General features: G+C 37.4%; 1 protein-coding gene across 13 annotated transcripts in view; it reads left to right on the forward strand.

The window, feature by feature from the left end:
* Lpp (LIM domain containing preferred translocation partner in lipoma) overlaps positions 1-17,980 on the forward strand; it is a 606,732-nt gene that overhangs the window by 482,987 nt on the left and 105,765 nt on the right. For all 13 annotated transcript variants that reach the window (XM_013160167.3, XM_063261224.1, XM_013160168.3 and 10 more), the window contains one exon: positions 10,530-10,699. In XM_013160167.3, the coding sequence (XP_013015621.1) occupies positions 10,530-10,699 (170 nt within the window). The remainder of the gene's footprint in view (positions 1-10,529; positions 10,700-17,980) is intronic.

A 17,980-nucleotide genomic window follows, 5' to 3' on the forward strand; every position in this document is an offset into this window, starting at 1 on the left:
GTTTCTGTGTTCATCTTATAAAATTTATGTTAGAGTGAAAAACTGAAGCCTAGTGAGGTCTTTATAAAAACTCCTGATGCAGAGTATTTATTTTATAGAAGGCAGATACACAGAGAGGATGTGCCAGTCCAGGTATGTGACTCTGGAGGTTATGCTCCATTTTTCCAGAGTCTTATATGGCCTAAATAATGTCCTTCAGGCCTAGCCACATCTTCCAGGGAACTCTCTGCCTCCCCTCTTCTGCTGCTGCCTCTGACTCTGCAAAGGACATGAGCTCTTAGTGAGCAGAAAGGTAATTTTGTATTGTATTCTTACTACATAGCCTTGTGCTTGACCTTAGAGCTTAACAGGACCAGTAAGGTTTATTAGAATGGAATTTAAACTTTTCTACTAGGTCTTCTAGCAGACCCAGTGATTCTGCAATTGACAAAGAAGGGCAACTATTTCACTCAAATCAAGATTGTAAAGGGCCTTATTCTCTGAATGAAAGAGGAGAGGGGAAAAGTAGAACCCTCATGTTTTATTCACATGTTAACAAAGAAAATTGAGACGTGTGTTTCCTTAAAAGTGACACCATTTTTATCCCAAACATTCTGGTAAGTGATAGCAGATGACTGAGCAAGCTTCTGTAGAGATGGAGGAATTTTTCCAGAAGCACAGTCCCGGTGGGAAGTATTACCTCAAAATAATACACTAATCGCTTTCAATCTTGCATATTTTCACATACTGTGTGCATACATTCGTACATTAATAACTGTTCCCTCGACATCACTTCAGCACTCAGAGAGCTCAGTGTTGCTATGCAAGTGCTGGTGGTGGAATCAGTTCAGACTGCAGTTTAGCAGTGGGGATTTACAGAGGTGCATGAGAGGATTGGCCGAGGGTCCTAAGCCTCCATGCCCAAAGGGCTCCCTTCGAGCCTTGATGTAGCAACGTGTGTTAAGTATTCTTGGCATTTACCTACCCACAGTGAGATTATAAACCACACTGCCAGAATTTAGAAGGCGCATAACTCTTCACAGTCTGTGGATGCACATCATTCCTTCATCTCTGTGGGTTTTGAATTAAAATTCTTTATACTGTGATCAATAAATGGAAGCTGCAAGTGTATACAGGTACATTCAGTTGTATTGAGCATGTAAATTATATCGATAGTAACCAAACAAACTTTATAGCAATGTATCTTGGAGAAACTCTTTATATTTTGTAGTAATATACATCTGCATGTGTGTATATAAATATATAATCAGTTTCTTCCCAGTAGTACTTTGAAGTATCTGGGGCTGAAATCACTATTCTGACACATATGTGGCACCAGTAGATGAAGGAGCTTGCCCAAGGTCACAGATCCTACAGATGATACAGCTACCCTAGGGTTAAAACTCCATTCTTCTACCTATACATTTACCACTTATTCCATTTAAGTAGCTTAAATATATTCACAGACATAAATAAAGGAACCTTCTATCAAGTGAATGTTCAACCTTGGTGTGAAAAGCAGTCAGTTCTCACCAACTGTGGTCTCTTAGGGACTGAAGGCTTGTCCCCTTTGCTCCAGATAAACCTCTGCAGAGAACATTACCTCCCAGGCTGCTGCCATCCCTCCCCTTTTCTGAACACAACAATCTTCCGTGCTCCTAAGTGTTTCTGAGAGATGTGAAACGACCCTCATGGGTCAGATGGCCATGAAGGTAACCCTATTCTGGCATCATGTACAAGTTATCCTGATAGACTGCAGCGTCCCACACACTAGGGTCCCATTTACAATGAAATTTTACAGTATGTGAAAGGAGAAAATTTACACGCTCAGGCAACAGCACCTACTAGTGGAAAGAAACGTATTAGAGAGAGCACACCTTGGAAAATAGTTTTGTGCTACATGAAAGTGTACTAAGTTAAGACTCCAAAAGCCTGGATTCAGATTGAATCTCTGCTGGCAGGTTGTCTTAGTCTTAGTTAAGACCTTGCCTCTATTTAACTCTCTGTTTTTACATTACTCAGTAAGAAGTAGAACTAGAGAGTTTCTGGATTTTCTACATATTCTAGAACTATTTAAATCTGCATAACTATGAATACTGAAAGGTGAAACAAAAGCCCAAGTAAAACCAACTTGCTTACCAAGAAATAGCGCCAGTTGAGGTGTTACCTGTCTCTGGGTCTGGCACTACCATGTAGGTAGGTAATACAGGCCAGCTCAGAGATTGCTCGACTGAGCTTGAACCACATAGAGCCTCTTTATAAGTGACAAGGGGGAATGAAACTCCCAACCTACTATGACCAGTGCGAGTTCCTGTTCTCTAAAATCTAAGAATGAATTTTAGGAACAACAGAGGTTAAGAGTAGAATATTTATTGAGAGAAAGTAAGCTGTCTGAGAGAGAGACAGAAGGGATCCCGAGTGGACTGCCAAAGATTTTGTCTCTTCTAGGGACTTTATAGAGTAAAATCATGGGGTGAGACGGGTTTACGGTGGGGAAAACTGGGAACTCACGAGGCCGATGGGGATAAGAACTGTGGTTAGCCAATAAGATTAATAGTTCAGGTAAATTGGAATTATATTAGGGACAAATGAGGATGCTGGTCACATAGAAAGGGGGCATTCTTAGAGAGCAGTGACTCTTTCCTTAGGAGGTTGGAATGGTGACCCCTGGCTTCCTCAAGGTAATAGGGAGCTGTTTAGAGTACCAGGCCTTAGGGTGTGAAGGCACTGAAACATTAGCTCTGGCAGTGTTGCCTTGGGTCCCCTCAATGTTAGTTTTCTCTGAAATAATCAGAATACATTTGGAGATTTTCTAGCACAAAAGCTAAAAGTAAGTAGTCGCGTTCCACCTTTGAATGGAGCTAAGGGTAGGACAGATTCCTATGAGAAACACCATGGAGAAACTGAAAACATAACTCAAAAATAATTGTTACAATAATGGTTGTAAATGTACTGTTCATTTCTGATTTTCTGGTCAATAGAAAAATTTTGAATATTAGATATGAAAGAATAGGTTAAGAGGTAATGCTGGAATATGAAAGTGGCCTTGTGCAGACATTTACTGGAGATAAATCTTGCTTTGGCAGAGATACTGTTCCTATCAGGAGTGTTCTAAGATTTCTGTGAGCTTTCTGCCAGGCCAGATGCTTGTATGACTTTTCGATTTCTAAAGTTAGTAAGACAACTGGTTATACAGATAGGTTTAAAGCCATACTATCAAGGCCCAGTTGCAGCTTGAGGATTGAAACTATGAGGCTGAGGGCAAAGTGTTTGATCTTTCTATGCCACTTTTTTCTTCAACTATAATGAGATAATAATAGGCCTGTCTCATAGGCTTGTTGGGAAGAGGACAAGAAATAATATATTTAGATACTTAAAACAGCACCTATGCCTAGTAAGTGCTGAATAAATATTGACTGTTATCATTCCAGAGTCTGTCTGTTGTAGCAGAATGCAAATTAAATTTTATTACTAAAATATTGATACAGCATGGCTTCTATGTGTGGCTGCCTTTATTATCAACATTCGTCCTCTCCCTCCTGTGGTTGGAAGGAGAAAGATGCAGGGCTCGTGCTGGGCACTTAAGTGATGTTACCTTCATGGTCAGGTAGTTAAGGCAGCTATTGCCACCTCCTTTGCACAGAGGCTTGGGAAAGGTGACCACAGTGCTTGGCACCATACGGAGGTTCAGCAAGTGCATTTGTAGATGAATTGACAGATACCTGTGTTGGTGACTCAACTGTGACCTCCTATCCTGTGACTGCATTTTCTCAGCTGCTTGTTTTCAAGAAAGGAAGTTCAGACTTAAAAAAATTTTTAAGAAAGTTGCGTATGCTGCCCATAGCTAAGAAGTTACAAAGGACAGACTCATGGTTCTGAATTCCTCTATGCAATGATACGTACGATTTGGTTTTAAAAGGATATCATGTGTTGAATTGAGAACTTCAGAGCAACATTGCTGATTTGTTTCATGGTGGTGGCTACGGTATTTTTATTTGGAATGTTTTTCTTGAAAATATAGGTTGCTATAAGAAAAGCTATTTTCATGACTGCTATGTGTATATTATTGGTTTAGTGACAGTCAGGACTGCCATGATGCCTATGTCACTGCCTCCATCACCCTGATACTAAGTTCATTTATGTCAGATTCAGCTCTTTGGGTTTCATGGCACTAGGCAACCTCTTCACACTCCAGGACAAACTACTCCCAATGAAGCATACAAAGACACAGTCCTTGTCACAACAGTGTTTCTTAAAAACTCACACATGAGAATAACCTGAGAACTTCAGAAAGTATCATTTTAAGGCCTTAGCCCAAACTTCAGAAATAATTTTCTGGAGGTAAGGCGCAGACATCATCACTTTCCCCAGGCTTTCCTCATGGGAAGCCAGAGTTGCAGTGTCCACTGCTGGGAAGGCCTCCCTCTTTTTCACGTCTCCCCTTGTAGGAATGATTATGTTCAGCAAGACCTCTGATACTTGTGGGGATTGGAACAGTGAGACTGTGCTTACCCTTTTATTCCTGGGAGAGGGAATGGACCCTAATCCTAACTGTGCTGCATCCTGGATCTGGGACCTTGAATTTCTCTTCTACAAAGTAAGAGTGACAGGCAAAGGTTGATAAGACCAGGTGATAAGATGTATGTTTAAAGCAGTGCCTGGCTCAGGGAAATAGTGTCTATTTTTCAGTACACTGCTTCACAATGCATACATTGAAATCAGTGAAATGTTTCTTTTGCAACCTATACAGGACTCCCCCTTTCAGTTTATCTCCTCACCTGAAGATCTGACCTAAGCAAATGTACGTCTATAAATGGATCGTGTCATGTAGTCAAAATTGAAGTAACTTCCTTTTGTCAGCCTTCACCTCATCTCTTCTGGATTTTCACCTCAGCCTTTGTGATGCATTCTTGAACTTCTCTTCCTGACAGTTTTGGGGGTTTCATGTATGTATGTATGGTCTTTGTTTTGCCTTACAGGATACCTCTTTTGATCTAAAATATTTCTTTATTTCTCTGTCTCCAAAAGTAACTTATGTCTACCACTGGTCACTGTGCTAGAGTAGTTGTCTTTACTCCTCACCTGGATGTGAATGTGAGCGTGTGCACATATGTGTGTGTTGATGTTTGTGTGCATTTGTGTATGAAAAGGGATGTGAAGAAGAGAGAAAAACAGCCCTTTGCAACCTGTTTTCTCTTTTTACCAACTTACCAGTTAAATCAGCAAACATCCCTGTGAGGACTGCGTAAGTGTTGATGTAGTAGAGTACAGTTCTATTCTGTATGCACAAGCAGAGTGAGAAGGGGTGCATCCTACCATCTAGCTTTTAAGAAATCATTAGGTCTCCATTGTTCACAGAGCCAAACGACGCTCCCTGGAGGAGGGTAAATTACTTAAAAACAAAGTCCAAGGAAATAGTAATCAGTTGCTATATGAGATAATATGTGCTGTCTCACTTTCAATGGCCTCAGTTGATATTCTTCATGGAGTTTGTTGTCTAAAATAAATCATATATGCATATGATATATATAGTATACATTATATACTAATTAGTATATATATATATATGATATACTAATTATATAGTATATATTATGTATATTATATACTAATTAGTATATGGTATATTATATATATACTATATATATTAGTATGATATATTTATTAGTTCTACATGATCAGTATTTTATCACTGAAGAAGAGACTTACTCTACAAAAGTGTTTTAATTAATAAAGGTGAGCCACTGTTTTCTAACTAAATACTAGCAAAATATTTTATAAGAAAATAGGCCTGTTTCTATTCATGTATTTTTGATGGGTGAAGGGCCATTTGAAAACTGTTCAAAATAAGACACAAGCACAGCAGTAGAGAGATGTTTTCGTTGTTTATGATGCCACAGAAATCTTTAATTTTTGGCTATTCCATCGTTGGGCAGTCTGTCCTGTTTGGCCTACAGATGAAACCTGTTTTGCTAATACCTGTCACTTTTTATTCTGAAGAAATAGATACCCCCCAAGAACAGTGGCTCAACCTGAACATTGGTATCACCTGGAAAACTCAAAACATTCACTGCTACATCTCACCGCAGATTTAGGGAACCAGAATCCCTGAATCTAGGACTCAGGGATCAGTATATTTCATAAAGTTCCCCTGATGATGCCAGTAAATAGGCGAAGTTGAGAATCACAATCCTAGAAAATAACCAGCCTGAGAAAACAGGTTGTCTATCCATTACATTGATGTTACAAAGTCCCAGGATATAAAATCTTTGGTGATTTCAAAATGTCATCATCTAAAACCCCAGTGAATGTCATATGGACCTGTCACATAACTGATGAATAATCATTCTGTAGTTTTTTTGTTTTGTTTTGTTTTGTTTTTCATTCAATGAGATAGGTTCTGAATGAGTGTTAACTGAGGCTCTGCTTCAGGAAGGCAAGTACATATAAAGAATCAATCAAAGCAGGCTTCGTTTCTAGGAATATTTTTCCATCACTTTACTACCCTTATATGATCTTGTTGATTCAAAATTTTCATATTTTAGCTTTCTCATATAAGAAAAACCATGCAGTATTTAATATTCTGCATCTGATTGGTTTCGGAAAATGAAACCTTATATCCTACTACTCTTTCTCCCCGGCTCAATCTGTTGATTCTTCCAGAATGCCACTCTCCACTGATGCCTTGACTGTAACGACTTGTTCAACTTTCCAGATTTAGCGCAATTATTGAAATTTTCATAAAGACTTTCCATTCGTAAGAATGAGTGAACTAGAGCTATCTGAGCAATGCGGAAGCTGTTGCAATGGCCCGTGAAGAATGAAACCTAATTTAGGTAGTGGGCATGGTCTCCAGAGACACGGATGAGGTCGTAATAGATGGACAAATGCAGGTGAGGGATAGGAAGATCCCATGGCTGGTGCCGCAGATGAAAGCCTTTGGCAGGTATGTGCTTTATGAAACTTAATTCATAGGCACAATGTCCAGGTTCACTAGTCCTGTCACTGGTTCCTTTGATTTGCTGTACTAAGCATTGCTAAAGATCTCCTGTCCTCCTGGGTCTGAGCCCCACCCCTGCTCGACTGTATCCCTTCCTGCCCCTATGCCGTGAAGTGTAGTATCATTCTTCTGAATTTTCTTCTTATGTCTGTTTCTGTTGCTTCCTATAAGTGCTGAGATCCTTGCCTCAGAGGACATCAAGGTTGTTAAGAGCATTTAGTGTGGGTCCTTCTCGAGGCAAAGCTGCCCCATGCTTAGGTAGCTTTCTTTACATTCCGAATGCCTCTCTAACAGAAATAGTTTGTAAATTTTTGTTAATGTGAAAGGAGAACATTCGGGCACCTTTTCCGTGTTGCTGATGTGTAGAGCTATTTTTAATTCTGGTTCTTCGCTCTTTTCTCTGTGCTTGTGAATTTTAAGGTGCCAGACTGACTGCCCTCAAGGCTGGTGTCCCCAATTTATCCCAAGGATAGGAAAAATACAGCAGGCAGCAAGGTTGCTCATATCGCAGTCAGTCCAGCATATTAGCCTGACCCTTCTGGAAGAAGGTTCTCCAAAACATAAAGGAAATGTCTGCTTTCATAGCTGAGAAGCTTTCATAGCTGCTTTCATAGCTGAGAAGACAAAACCTTGTTGTACTGTCACCAAGCGCTGTAGTGTTTTTGCATCCTAGAAAACACTTCCTTCTTTGAAAAAAAAAAAACCTAGAATACTTTTTCCCTTGTACTTTGTAACCTGTCAAATTCTCACTCTTTAAAGTCCAATTTGAATGTCTGTTTCTCCATAAATCCTTTACTGAACCATCTCAGATGTAATTTTTCCTTTTATATTTTCACAGCACTTTCTTTGCTCGACTGACTATAAAATTTGCAGCAAACACCTAATCCATTTCTGCATGTTACATAGAAGCTGACTGAACAAGTAGTTGAATAGATGGACAATTTCAGAGCTTATCTTCCACCTTAATCTTGCCCTTTAAATCAGTTACTGAAGTTTGTTTCCATATCTTCATAGATAAGCTACCAACTCTGTTAGATTCCAGACATTACATTTTGTATATTCATGGTCTAGGGAAGTGGTGGGGGACCTAAGGAACTTTTGCCACAGTGGATGGTCGTATCCCTGAAAGCGTAAAAGGTTTGCCCTCACTGGTTTAGATCAAATTCACCTGTCTGTTTGCCTAGCAGACTACCATGACCACAAGGTGATACCATTTGGCCAGAATTTGTTTTGTTTTGTGTCACAAAGTTCAATCTACAGATCTGGGGGTGACTGCGGAAAAGGGGTTCCTGATATCTTGTTAAGTGATCCACATTTTTCTTCTAGAAAGCCAGAGATTAATACAGAAAAACAATTTTGTTGACTTGCATTTAACAAGTTTATGATATAATATTACAATTTTTGTACCAATCCTGTGTGTTCTTATTAATCACACGGATTGGTGATTTCTTTGTCCTTTAATCCCCAAGAGTTTTTCTGTAGTGAAATATTGTCAGTTGGTGACAGGAAGGCCTCAGAATTTTAGTATTATTTTCAAATAGTGCTATTCCCTTTATAATAAACCAATTAAGATTTTTTTTTGGTTTCTCTGTTGCCAGAGTAATCAAAAAATACTATGATATGAATTAATTTTCTTACTCTAAGCAGGGAAAGAGCAGTGTTTTAAAGATATGTTTCTGGGGCTGGGGATTTAGCTCAGCAGCATAAGTGCCTGCCTTACAATCAGCAGTCGTGAGTTTGATCCCCGGTACTGATAAAAAGGAAAAAGACAAAAAAAAAAAAAAAAAAAAAAAAAAGATATCTTTCTAAATTATACATCTTATTTAAAAATTGTACAGCTCTTGGGTAGACGTTTGTAAGCCCAGCCATGAAGATTATTAATTTTTTTAGACAGAAGTTATATCGAATATCAAGAACAAGATTCTCTGCCTTCATAATAATATCAACTCTTGCAGAGATGGCTCGGTTTTCAAGAGCTTAGCTATTTTTCTGGCTTGATATTTCTTATTCCTTAGAAAAATATGATGGCTAGTTTCAGACTTATTTAAAAGACACATTCCAATCCTGTAATAGAGAGAATTAGAAGTATATTTACATCTTTTTCCCCAAGTTAAACATTTAGCCCTTTCATTTGTGTGTGTGTGTATGTGTGAAATGGTTGTCAATCCAACGTGACAGAGTGCTGAAAGCAGTCTTCAGTGAGAAATCTCTCCATCGTGATCCGTAATGCCAAGTCCGTATTAATCCTGCTACATACAACTAGAAAGAAACAATATTGCACAGCGGGTAAAGGCACAGAAACTCAAGCAAAACTACCTGTGTTGGATCATGCTGAACTACTTTTCATGATTCCCTTTTCCTCACCTGCACGATAGAAATAATAACAGTATCCACACATCAGTTGTTATTAATATATGGGAGCGCCAAGAAAAACGTCTGGCAGGCACAAAACTAGATTGGTTGTTGTTAAATTATGCGCAAAGGCATGAAAATTATTGCTGACATCCCCTGTGGCCTATAATTATCTGTTGGGATTTTTAAATTTATAGACAAAGGATAAGGAGGCAAATTTGATGTGGACTTGACCTCTGACTCAGGATTCCCATGATAGAGTCAGATAGAGATATCAGTTCCATCCAGCACAGTGTCTCTTTTGTCTTCAATTATATTTTATTCTTACAACCTAAATCAATGTATAAAACCTAACTTTATGTCCATGTATGGGTCAGATATCTCATTAATCAATTTAAGAATGCTATAATTTTGCAGAACACTAGGTAATGGTTCATGGCAGGACCAGGGACCCAAGAGACTCAAAACCCCACAATACTTGGAAACTTTATATGATTTAGGAATGTTCAAACTCAGAACATATGTAGAAGCTGGCTAACTGAACTGTAGGATCTTAACAGGTGTCAAGTCCAACAGATGAGACTTCTTTCACGAGGCCCAAGAAGACAGAATTAGGGCTTTTCAGTAGCAGTTAGAATGAAGATGCATGCTGGCTCAGTATCATGGAGAATTTTCTTAGCAGAGCAATCTGGAAATGAAAGAAGCTACTTTGTGGTCTACCTACCACTGAGGGCTCATGACAGAGGTTTGACCAGTAGGGATTTTGGGAAAGGAATAGAAGTTTGTGTTGGTCCCAGATTCCTCATATTCTAACTGGATGCATAGTCTCCAAGAAGAAAGGCTTTCCTGGACTGTTTTGTGGATTATAGCTTTCAGTCCAACATCTGAGTTATGTTCCCTTTATATACACCTGGAAGTAAGGTTCAAGGCAAAACAGTGGTTTTAACTTCAGAGACCTCAGCTCTGTTCCCTCTTTCTCTGGGACCTTTGGTCATTGACTTCTGCTGACTCTTGTAAAATCCTATCACACTGGCTTCCCAAAGCCGAGTGCTGACTGGATGGTGACATTGCTGGGGTGGTTCTGTGGCTGCTGCTTGCTGATGGTGTGAATCAGTCTGGTGACTCTCCCATGCTTGCTTCTTCAGGAGTGAAGAACTCCTTTGGTTCTTCTAACCATTACTCGCCTTTCTTCTCGCAGGCCGCTGTGCACGCTGTGGGGAAAATGTGGTTGGGGAAGGCACCGGATGCACCGCCATGGACCAGGTCTTCCACGTGGACTGTTTCACCTGCATCATCTGCAGCCACAAGCTCCGCGGGCAGCCTTTCTACGCTGTGGAGAAGAAAGCCTACTGCGAGCCCTGCTATATTGTAAGTCCTCCCACACTTCTCCCTGAAGTGCGCTGTCTCCTTTGGCCAAATGCCATTTGCTTGTAATTGAATGGAGCCAGCTGATCTTTATTCTTCAATAGGCTTCAAAAGTTGCATTGTGTGTCAAGTCCATATATCGTAATTCCCCGCTCTGTTTCCAATTCATATGAAGTTGAAAAGCATGTTGGCGGTAGGGTTCCTTTGGATAAGGGATGCTGCAGGGAAGACCACCAATCTGCGGCTTTCCTGCGTGTACAGGAGTCGGAAGGCTTTCCAAGGAGCAGTCACACATCTTGTTCGATTTCATCCTGAATTTGAAATCCAAATATTTTTCAGGGAAACTTTGCAGATTTCTGGATTTGTCAGGCACCTGGAAGACCAGAGTTCTATGTTCTACTTTCTCTGGGACTTTTGGTCAGTCTTATCTATTCAGAGCATTTCTTAAGTAACCTGCTTATCTGGCTGGGTTTCCATGATGCAAAGAAGCCCTTTAATACAGAGCACCTTGAAGAGAAATGAATGGGAGTGCTGATTGAGCTAATAGTAATTATTTTAACTGTGTTTTGATAATATAGTTGATGACTAAAAAATTCTCAGATTATCTGAATTCTCACGGTGTCTTAGCTTTTTTGAAGGGTTACTTAATCCATCAAATTATCCCCTGATGAAGGAAATTGATGAATAAGTACAAAAATTCAAAATTTAAAATATATTTCTTTGCTGTCTTTCTGCATGACTTTGATCTGCCTAGCAAGTTAATGGAAGAAAATAGCACTCTTTTTTTTTTTTTTTTTGCAAACCTACAAAGTAGTCATGGGTTGGCCTGTGGTACCAAGATATCTCAACCTAAAATAAACTTTGGGTGTGATGTATGGGGAGTCATAACTTTGTAGATTTCCAAAATTTAAGGGTTTTTTTTTTTTTTTTTTTTTTGGATTTTCTAGCTTGGTTGGTATCATTCCATAACCTGACATCTCTAGCTCATTGTGATTCTGGGACTTGTAGTACTTATCTCAAGTTCTTAAAGATTAACATTTTTTGGATTCAATGTCATTTTGCATCTTTTAAGTTCAATTTTGTTTCATTTTCCTTCCAGAAGCAACTCAAATCCTTTATAGCATCATAAGCCCTATACTGTTAGAGTTGGGAAAATATATATATTAAAGTCATTTACTTAATTTCTGCCTATAAAGTGAGAATACCAAAAGATGTCAGAGCCAGGCCTCTTTCAGTATTTAGATTTCTAGAGCTACAGACCTATTGCACAAACATTGTGTGGTTTTCATGTGTATGAAATGCATAGCCAAATACAATAATGATCTTTTGCTCTGGAGGGAGCAATTATATGTAGTAGAAATGTGTAGAAAGCTGTAGCATATTCCAAATGCCAAACTTTGACAAATTAATTTAAAACATGAAGGCTGTCCCTCTGATATGTTTAAATGAACTACATGGCCTGTCATTCACACTGACCTAGGAGGACCACTCTGAAATTACTCATTGTTATGAGCTGTCTCAAAGAAATGTCAGAGGAGCCCGCAGAAGCACCTAGAACTGTGAATTCTTACACTCAGTAACTACAGACTGCTGTGTGTACATGCACCTGATGTATATGTGTGTGAGTGTGAGTGTGTGTGTGTGTGTGTGTGTGTGTGTGTGTGTGTGGCTCTTTTCTGTGTTTCATCCCTTTTTAACTGTCTTGCTGACTTTCACTACTTCACTGATGGTCTTGTTCCAGTCTTCTTCAGCTACTCTTATTATCACTTATCAGCCAAAATTTTCAGATATAATATCAGAAAGCCAGAGAACACTATGAAAAGAACACAAATGAGCTTCACTTTGGTTCTATCACTGAACACTTTGTCTCCTTGGGAAAGATGCTGAATCTTCCTAAGCCTCAGTTTTGTCATCTGTATAATGGAGGTCATTTTTGGGCTTTTTCTCTGATGACTCTTGAATTTGAAAGGAAGCAATTTTTAAAGCACATTTGGCCCACGAAGGAAACAGTAATGGAAAAAATGTTATTGTGAGATGAGTTCTAAAAATTTTAGACCTTTTTACTGTCTCTGAATGTGATACTTATATGTGCAGTAAGACTCTGGGCTTTAGAAAGATGTTTTACCCTTCAAATATATCTACTTTGTACAAATGGATTTCTACAGTCGGTGGGCTGATTTTGGTCTCCATTGCAGAGGAAGATATCTGATTGTTCAGGGTGATTCCATCTTTGTTTTCATTGCATGTTGCTATATTTTGCGGATAGCATGGAAATTATCAGATATTTAGCCACATGCCTGGAAGAGCTGGATAAATTCAAATTCTAAAATTCCTACCACCTATTTTATGTCTGTGCTTTATATGAGATCATTTAAGCTTTTCTTAGTGAGATCTGTCCATGGTAACTCAAAGGATTTTAACTCTTTTCAGAATTCATGTAAGCTTTAAGGATATTTGCTCGTTATCAATTTCAAGTCCAACACACAGTCGCTGTGCTCTCAGATGCATTAGCAGTGCAGTTTCTCCTAAACTTTCATTAAGTCCAAAAAGCTGCATACTAGGAATGTAAAGAAGTCAAGGAAATGGAAAAAATAATACAAAACTAATTTCTCGTAAAGACAGATTTTTGCACAGAGAGAAACCTAGAGTTGTTTGTTACTTTCTGTGAATGAAAAGACTTAGAACAGGAAACATTTTCAGTGTGACCCAGCAAAACTGTTTCTTGTTAGGGTGCAGGAAACCAATGTCACAAAGCAGAGAAAACCCAGCTCCTGGACATCAGTCAGGATCCCTGTAATTTTTGTTTTCATTATTCATTAAGAATATTGAAGTTAGTGGCTTAGTGAATTAATTCTGTGTGAGGACCATCAAAGTTTGACCAACCAAGTTGACTCTAATTTAAGTACTCAAACCAATCTAATATAAATTACATTTATTTCTATCTGTTTATTGTTAAATCTAAAATTGTATTTTAAATTGGACAGTTACGTAACTGATGGGCTAAATGTGTCAATACTATCCCCAGATTTTTTCATATTATATTAATATATTAACATATATCAACATTAATGAATGTTAACTAATTAATACATTACTATACAATTGATATATTAATAAAGACATTAAGTATATGTAGTATATCTTGAATTCATAAATCCTTGTGCCCAAACATCTAATTAAACAAATTTGATTCAGTATGATATTGTAATTGTCTTTGTACATATTTTGTTTTCTATTTTCTATTTACTAACCAAAGATAAATATGTATGTAGGTTTCCATTCATAGTAACCTTCATTTTTAGCTTTTCATATGTTTAGGTTTACATTCTGTTTACACACTATTTTTTAAAACCATTTGTCCCTCAAAAATATTAGGTATTTTCAAGTGTTAACATTATAACTAATATGCTTACAGGAAATGAATTGTTTTAGCTTTTAAAAATTACTTCCTTAGAATAAATACTTTGACTTATATTACCAAATCAAGTGTAATATAATTCAGAGGACTTTTGCTTTACCTTATTTCTTTAGAAAGACTTTTCCAGTTGCCAAGACTATTAGCATTAACTATATTGCATATTAAACTGTACCTTATTACTCACTGGAGAAGTTTGCTTACATTTTTAAAACCAACTTAGAGCATATTATGTCATAGTTATTTTAATTTTTGTTGGTATAATTATTAACAAATCCAATGAGATGCTCTTCTGCTTTGGTGATTTATCTTTTAAAAGATAATTAATTTTGATTCTTTTTATACTTTGACATAAATGAGTAGACTGAAATCAAGAGCATTAAAACTTTCCTGAAAGGTAAATCACAGATGAAAATCTATTTTTCCTTTTCCTAGCTCTCCTGGTATGGCTTTATCAGCCATTTAACCTCTGAATACCAATGTTCTCTTTTATTGAAGGAAGATACTAATTTCTTCCCTATCTTCAAAGAAAGGAAATGAACTAGTGTGATATTTTGTACATTGTGAAGCCATTTACTATGATAAGGGCTTATTCTGCAATCAACTTTTTTTCCTTAGCATTGTGTGATATGCAGAAACCATTTGAGTTTGGAGTCTTAACTTCATCTGCTAATACTGAGCTTGTTTGCCTTCATAGGAATATCAGGCCATATATGAAAACAAGGTGATGTTTTGCTTCAGATAATTTTTCTGTTGTTTTCAGATGAAGTAGCAATGCTTCCCGCTTCTGTGTCCATCTGTCATTCATGAGACAAGCTTAGTCAACAGTGTAGATTTAAGAAAAATTGTTGCTGTCTTCTCAGTACTGCCAGGGAGTCTGGACCTAGGGACACAGCAAAGCCTGTTTAAGAAATGGCAGCCCAGGGATCTTTCCCTAAATCAGGGCTCTTGCAGAGTGGATGGAATCCAACTCCTCACTCTCGACAGTAAAAGTTTGTCAGGCAATTTTATTAGAATTGAAATCCTAGTGATTAAAAGACTTCCGGAAATAGGAAGCCAATTCCAAAGGAGACTAAACACTTTAAGAGACCTGAACTTGGCACATGAATAACCAGCACACTAGCACCCTTTCATTCTCTTATGTTGCTTAGTGGCTACACTTAAAACAGTCTAGCTTTTCAGCCTCCATTAAGAGGTAGATGTTTGTTCCTCTGCAGGAAAACTGTCCTTTTATATACTCAGGTTCTCCGAATAAAATGTTTTAAAAGCAATTATAGCCAGTGCCTTGTGTGGGTGTTGGAAAAAGAATCAAGTTTGGGCTAAATCTCAAAAATCGACATGCACCTCCCTCCTGTTAATTGCACTCTCATTTGCTCTGTCATCTCTAAAACATGCTTCTTTCTTGGCTCTCTGTCTCACCATACATGTATGAGTGTGCATGTGCACACACACACACACACACACACACACACACACACACACACTTTCTTCTTGATGTTTTATCATCAACCCACCAGCATTCTCCCAGTAAGGAAAAAAATGTTTCCAGAAAGAGAAAAATGTGTCCAATACTGTCTTTTAGAGTTTAACCAGGTTACTGCTAAGAAGTTATCGCTTCCATTCTTACAGCCTTACATTTACCATTTTCCTGCATGACCTCATAAATATTCAGACCTGAAACGCAAGTTAGAGATTCTGAGTCCCATCATACAAATACTGCTCTGAAGCTTTCAGAGTAGAAGACTGTCTTGTTTACTTTTCTCATTGCTGGAACACAATACCTGACTCCCAAAATTAAGGAAGTAACGGTTTATTTAGCTCACTGTTTATGGAGGTTTCAGCTGGCTCCAAGGCAGAGTGGCATGCACAGAGGCAACACTTCAAGACAGCGGCCAGCAAAAAGTAGCCAGAGCCAAATTTGAGAGGAAGAGCAAACCTCTTTTTCTCCTTTATCTTGTACCCAGGCCACTCCTCCCCTCCTGGACCAGTGGAGAGTTAGAAAATCTCCTTCCCCTTCCTTAGGACAGGATGAGGATATTTACAAAGAATCCTGGCTCCCTGCTGAGTCTCTTAGTTAAATTTCCAAACTGCTCAAGTTGACACATGTATCAACCATAAACAAAGACTAAATAAAGATGAGGAAAGGGTCTTCTAAATTGCTCTTCTGTGCTAAGTCCAGGCTCTATTCCTGAAACTAATGTTCAACTTGCTATAAACACAAACATACTCTCAAATATATGGGACAGCAAAGCAATGGGACAGCATAGTTGAATTTCAAGTTATGATGATATCATTAATTGTAATAAGAGAACAAGTAAATTAATATAAAGAAGTAGAAAATGAAAAAGAAAATTCAACCTAGAAGAATAAATTCATTAAGATAAAAAGCATTGATAAGTTAAAATAACTAACTGGAATTTTAAGTCCAGGTGATGATTCTTTATAAAGAGCAATAAAAAGAAAATCAGAAAACAAAAAGCATAGACTCTTTTTTAAATTATTGTACCTAAAATTTTATAAAAAGGAGTCATTTTCTCAGCAAATCTAAAATATATAGGGGAAAATCTTGACTAACCTCATAAACATGGATGAAAGTCAGAGCTGTTATCTGAGAAAGATCCAGAAAATTTCACTAACAGGATTTTTCCTATCTTCAAAAAACAAATGATTTCTGCATTACTTCAGCTTTCAAAGCCTCATAAGAAAGAAGCAGCTTCCCAGATCTTTTTATGAAGCTATCATGTTCCTCATGGTCTACCAATTTAGGCTGCCCTCAAAGGAAAACTGTGAGAATCCAACTTTGGGAAATGCAGAAGCCCCAAACTGAATGTTAGTAAACTGAATACTCCATAATAAAACACTTTGCATTACTCTGTTATTGCAACATTAGGATAATTAGGAGTCTTTCAGACCAATCGGTTATATTGAGGTGTCAAACTGGAATCAGAACAGATCATCTCCATGGATACTTTTCATTGAAAGGGCATTCATAAAATTGAATGTATATTCTTATTGAAAACAAAAACAATTGAGATAACACAAAAGGAGAAAACGAAAAAAAGCTATAGGGTGAGCAGGATAAAATAAAAACCTGGCCAAACATATTTCTTTCTAGGTCTAGGTATGCACAAAATCACCTCTGTGATATTGATTTTGTTCTTATCATTCTATGCATTGAAATGGAAAGTTGAAAACAAAAAAAGTTAAATATGTATGCTTCAACTTATGTAATATTTTAGCACATGTAAAAATAAAAAGAATAATATAGTAAAGGTACATTTACCCATGTATCTACCAGGTAACAAAACATCAGAAATTTTGTTTAAATTCTTTGAGTTCTTATGTTCACATTTCCAAAACTTTTATACAGATATGGCTAATACTATCAATTTGTTTAATACATATCTCGAAACAATATGTAGTGATATTTGCATTTGGTGTTCTTAATTTTAAATGAGTGCCATTGTATCATTTATATTTTACTGAGACTTTCTCAAAATTTTAAAACTGGGATATATAAATATTTATCAATAATGTGATTATTCTTCTAGCTATCTTAGGAAAACATTGAAAATACTAGAATAAGTAAGGTTTCATAAGCTAGCAAAATAAAAATTATAAATTTTAGGATTAGAAATTATAACACGAAAAAACTCTTACACAGAATGACGAGAAATACAAAATATCTTGTTAAAACTTTAATTGACAGTATAAATTATCTAAATGAAGAGTGCTGTAAAATGTTTCCTAGAAGAATGAACTCAGGCACAAAATGACTTTGGGAGTGAATGTACTTTGGAAAGTATCTCTCATTTTTACAGACATCCCTATTATAGCCCTGTTATTCTACAGTAGCAGCAAGTTTTCAG

Source organism: Cavia porcellus, unplaced genomic scaffold (genome assembly GCF_034190915.1).
Source record: "Cavia porcellus strain 051 isolate PalLab524CR breed Dunkin Hartley unplaced genomic scaffold, mCavPor4.1 scaffold_14, whole genome shotgun sequence".
NCBI lineage: Eukaryota > Metazoa > Chordata > Mammalia > Rodentia > Caviidae > Cavia > Cavia porcellus.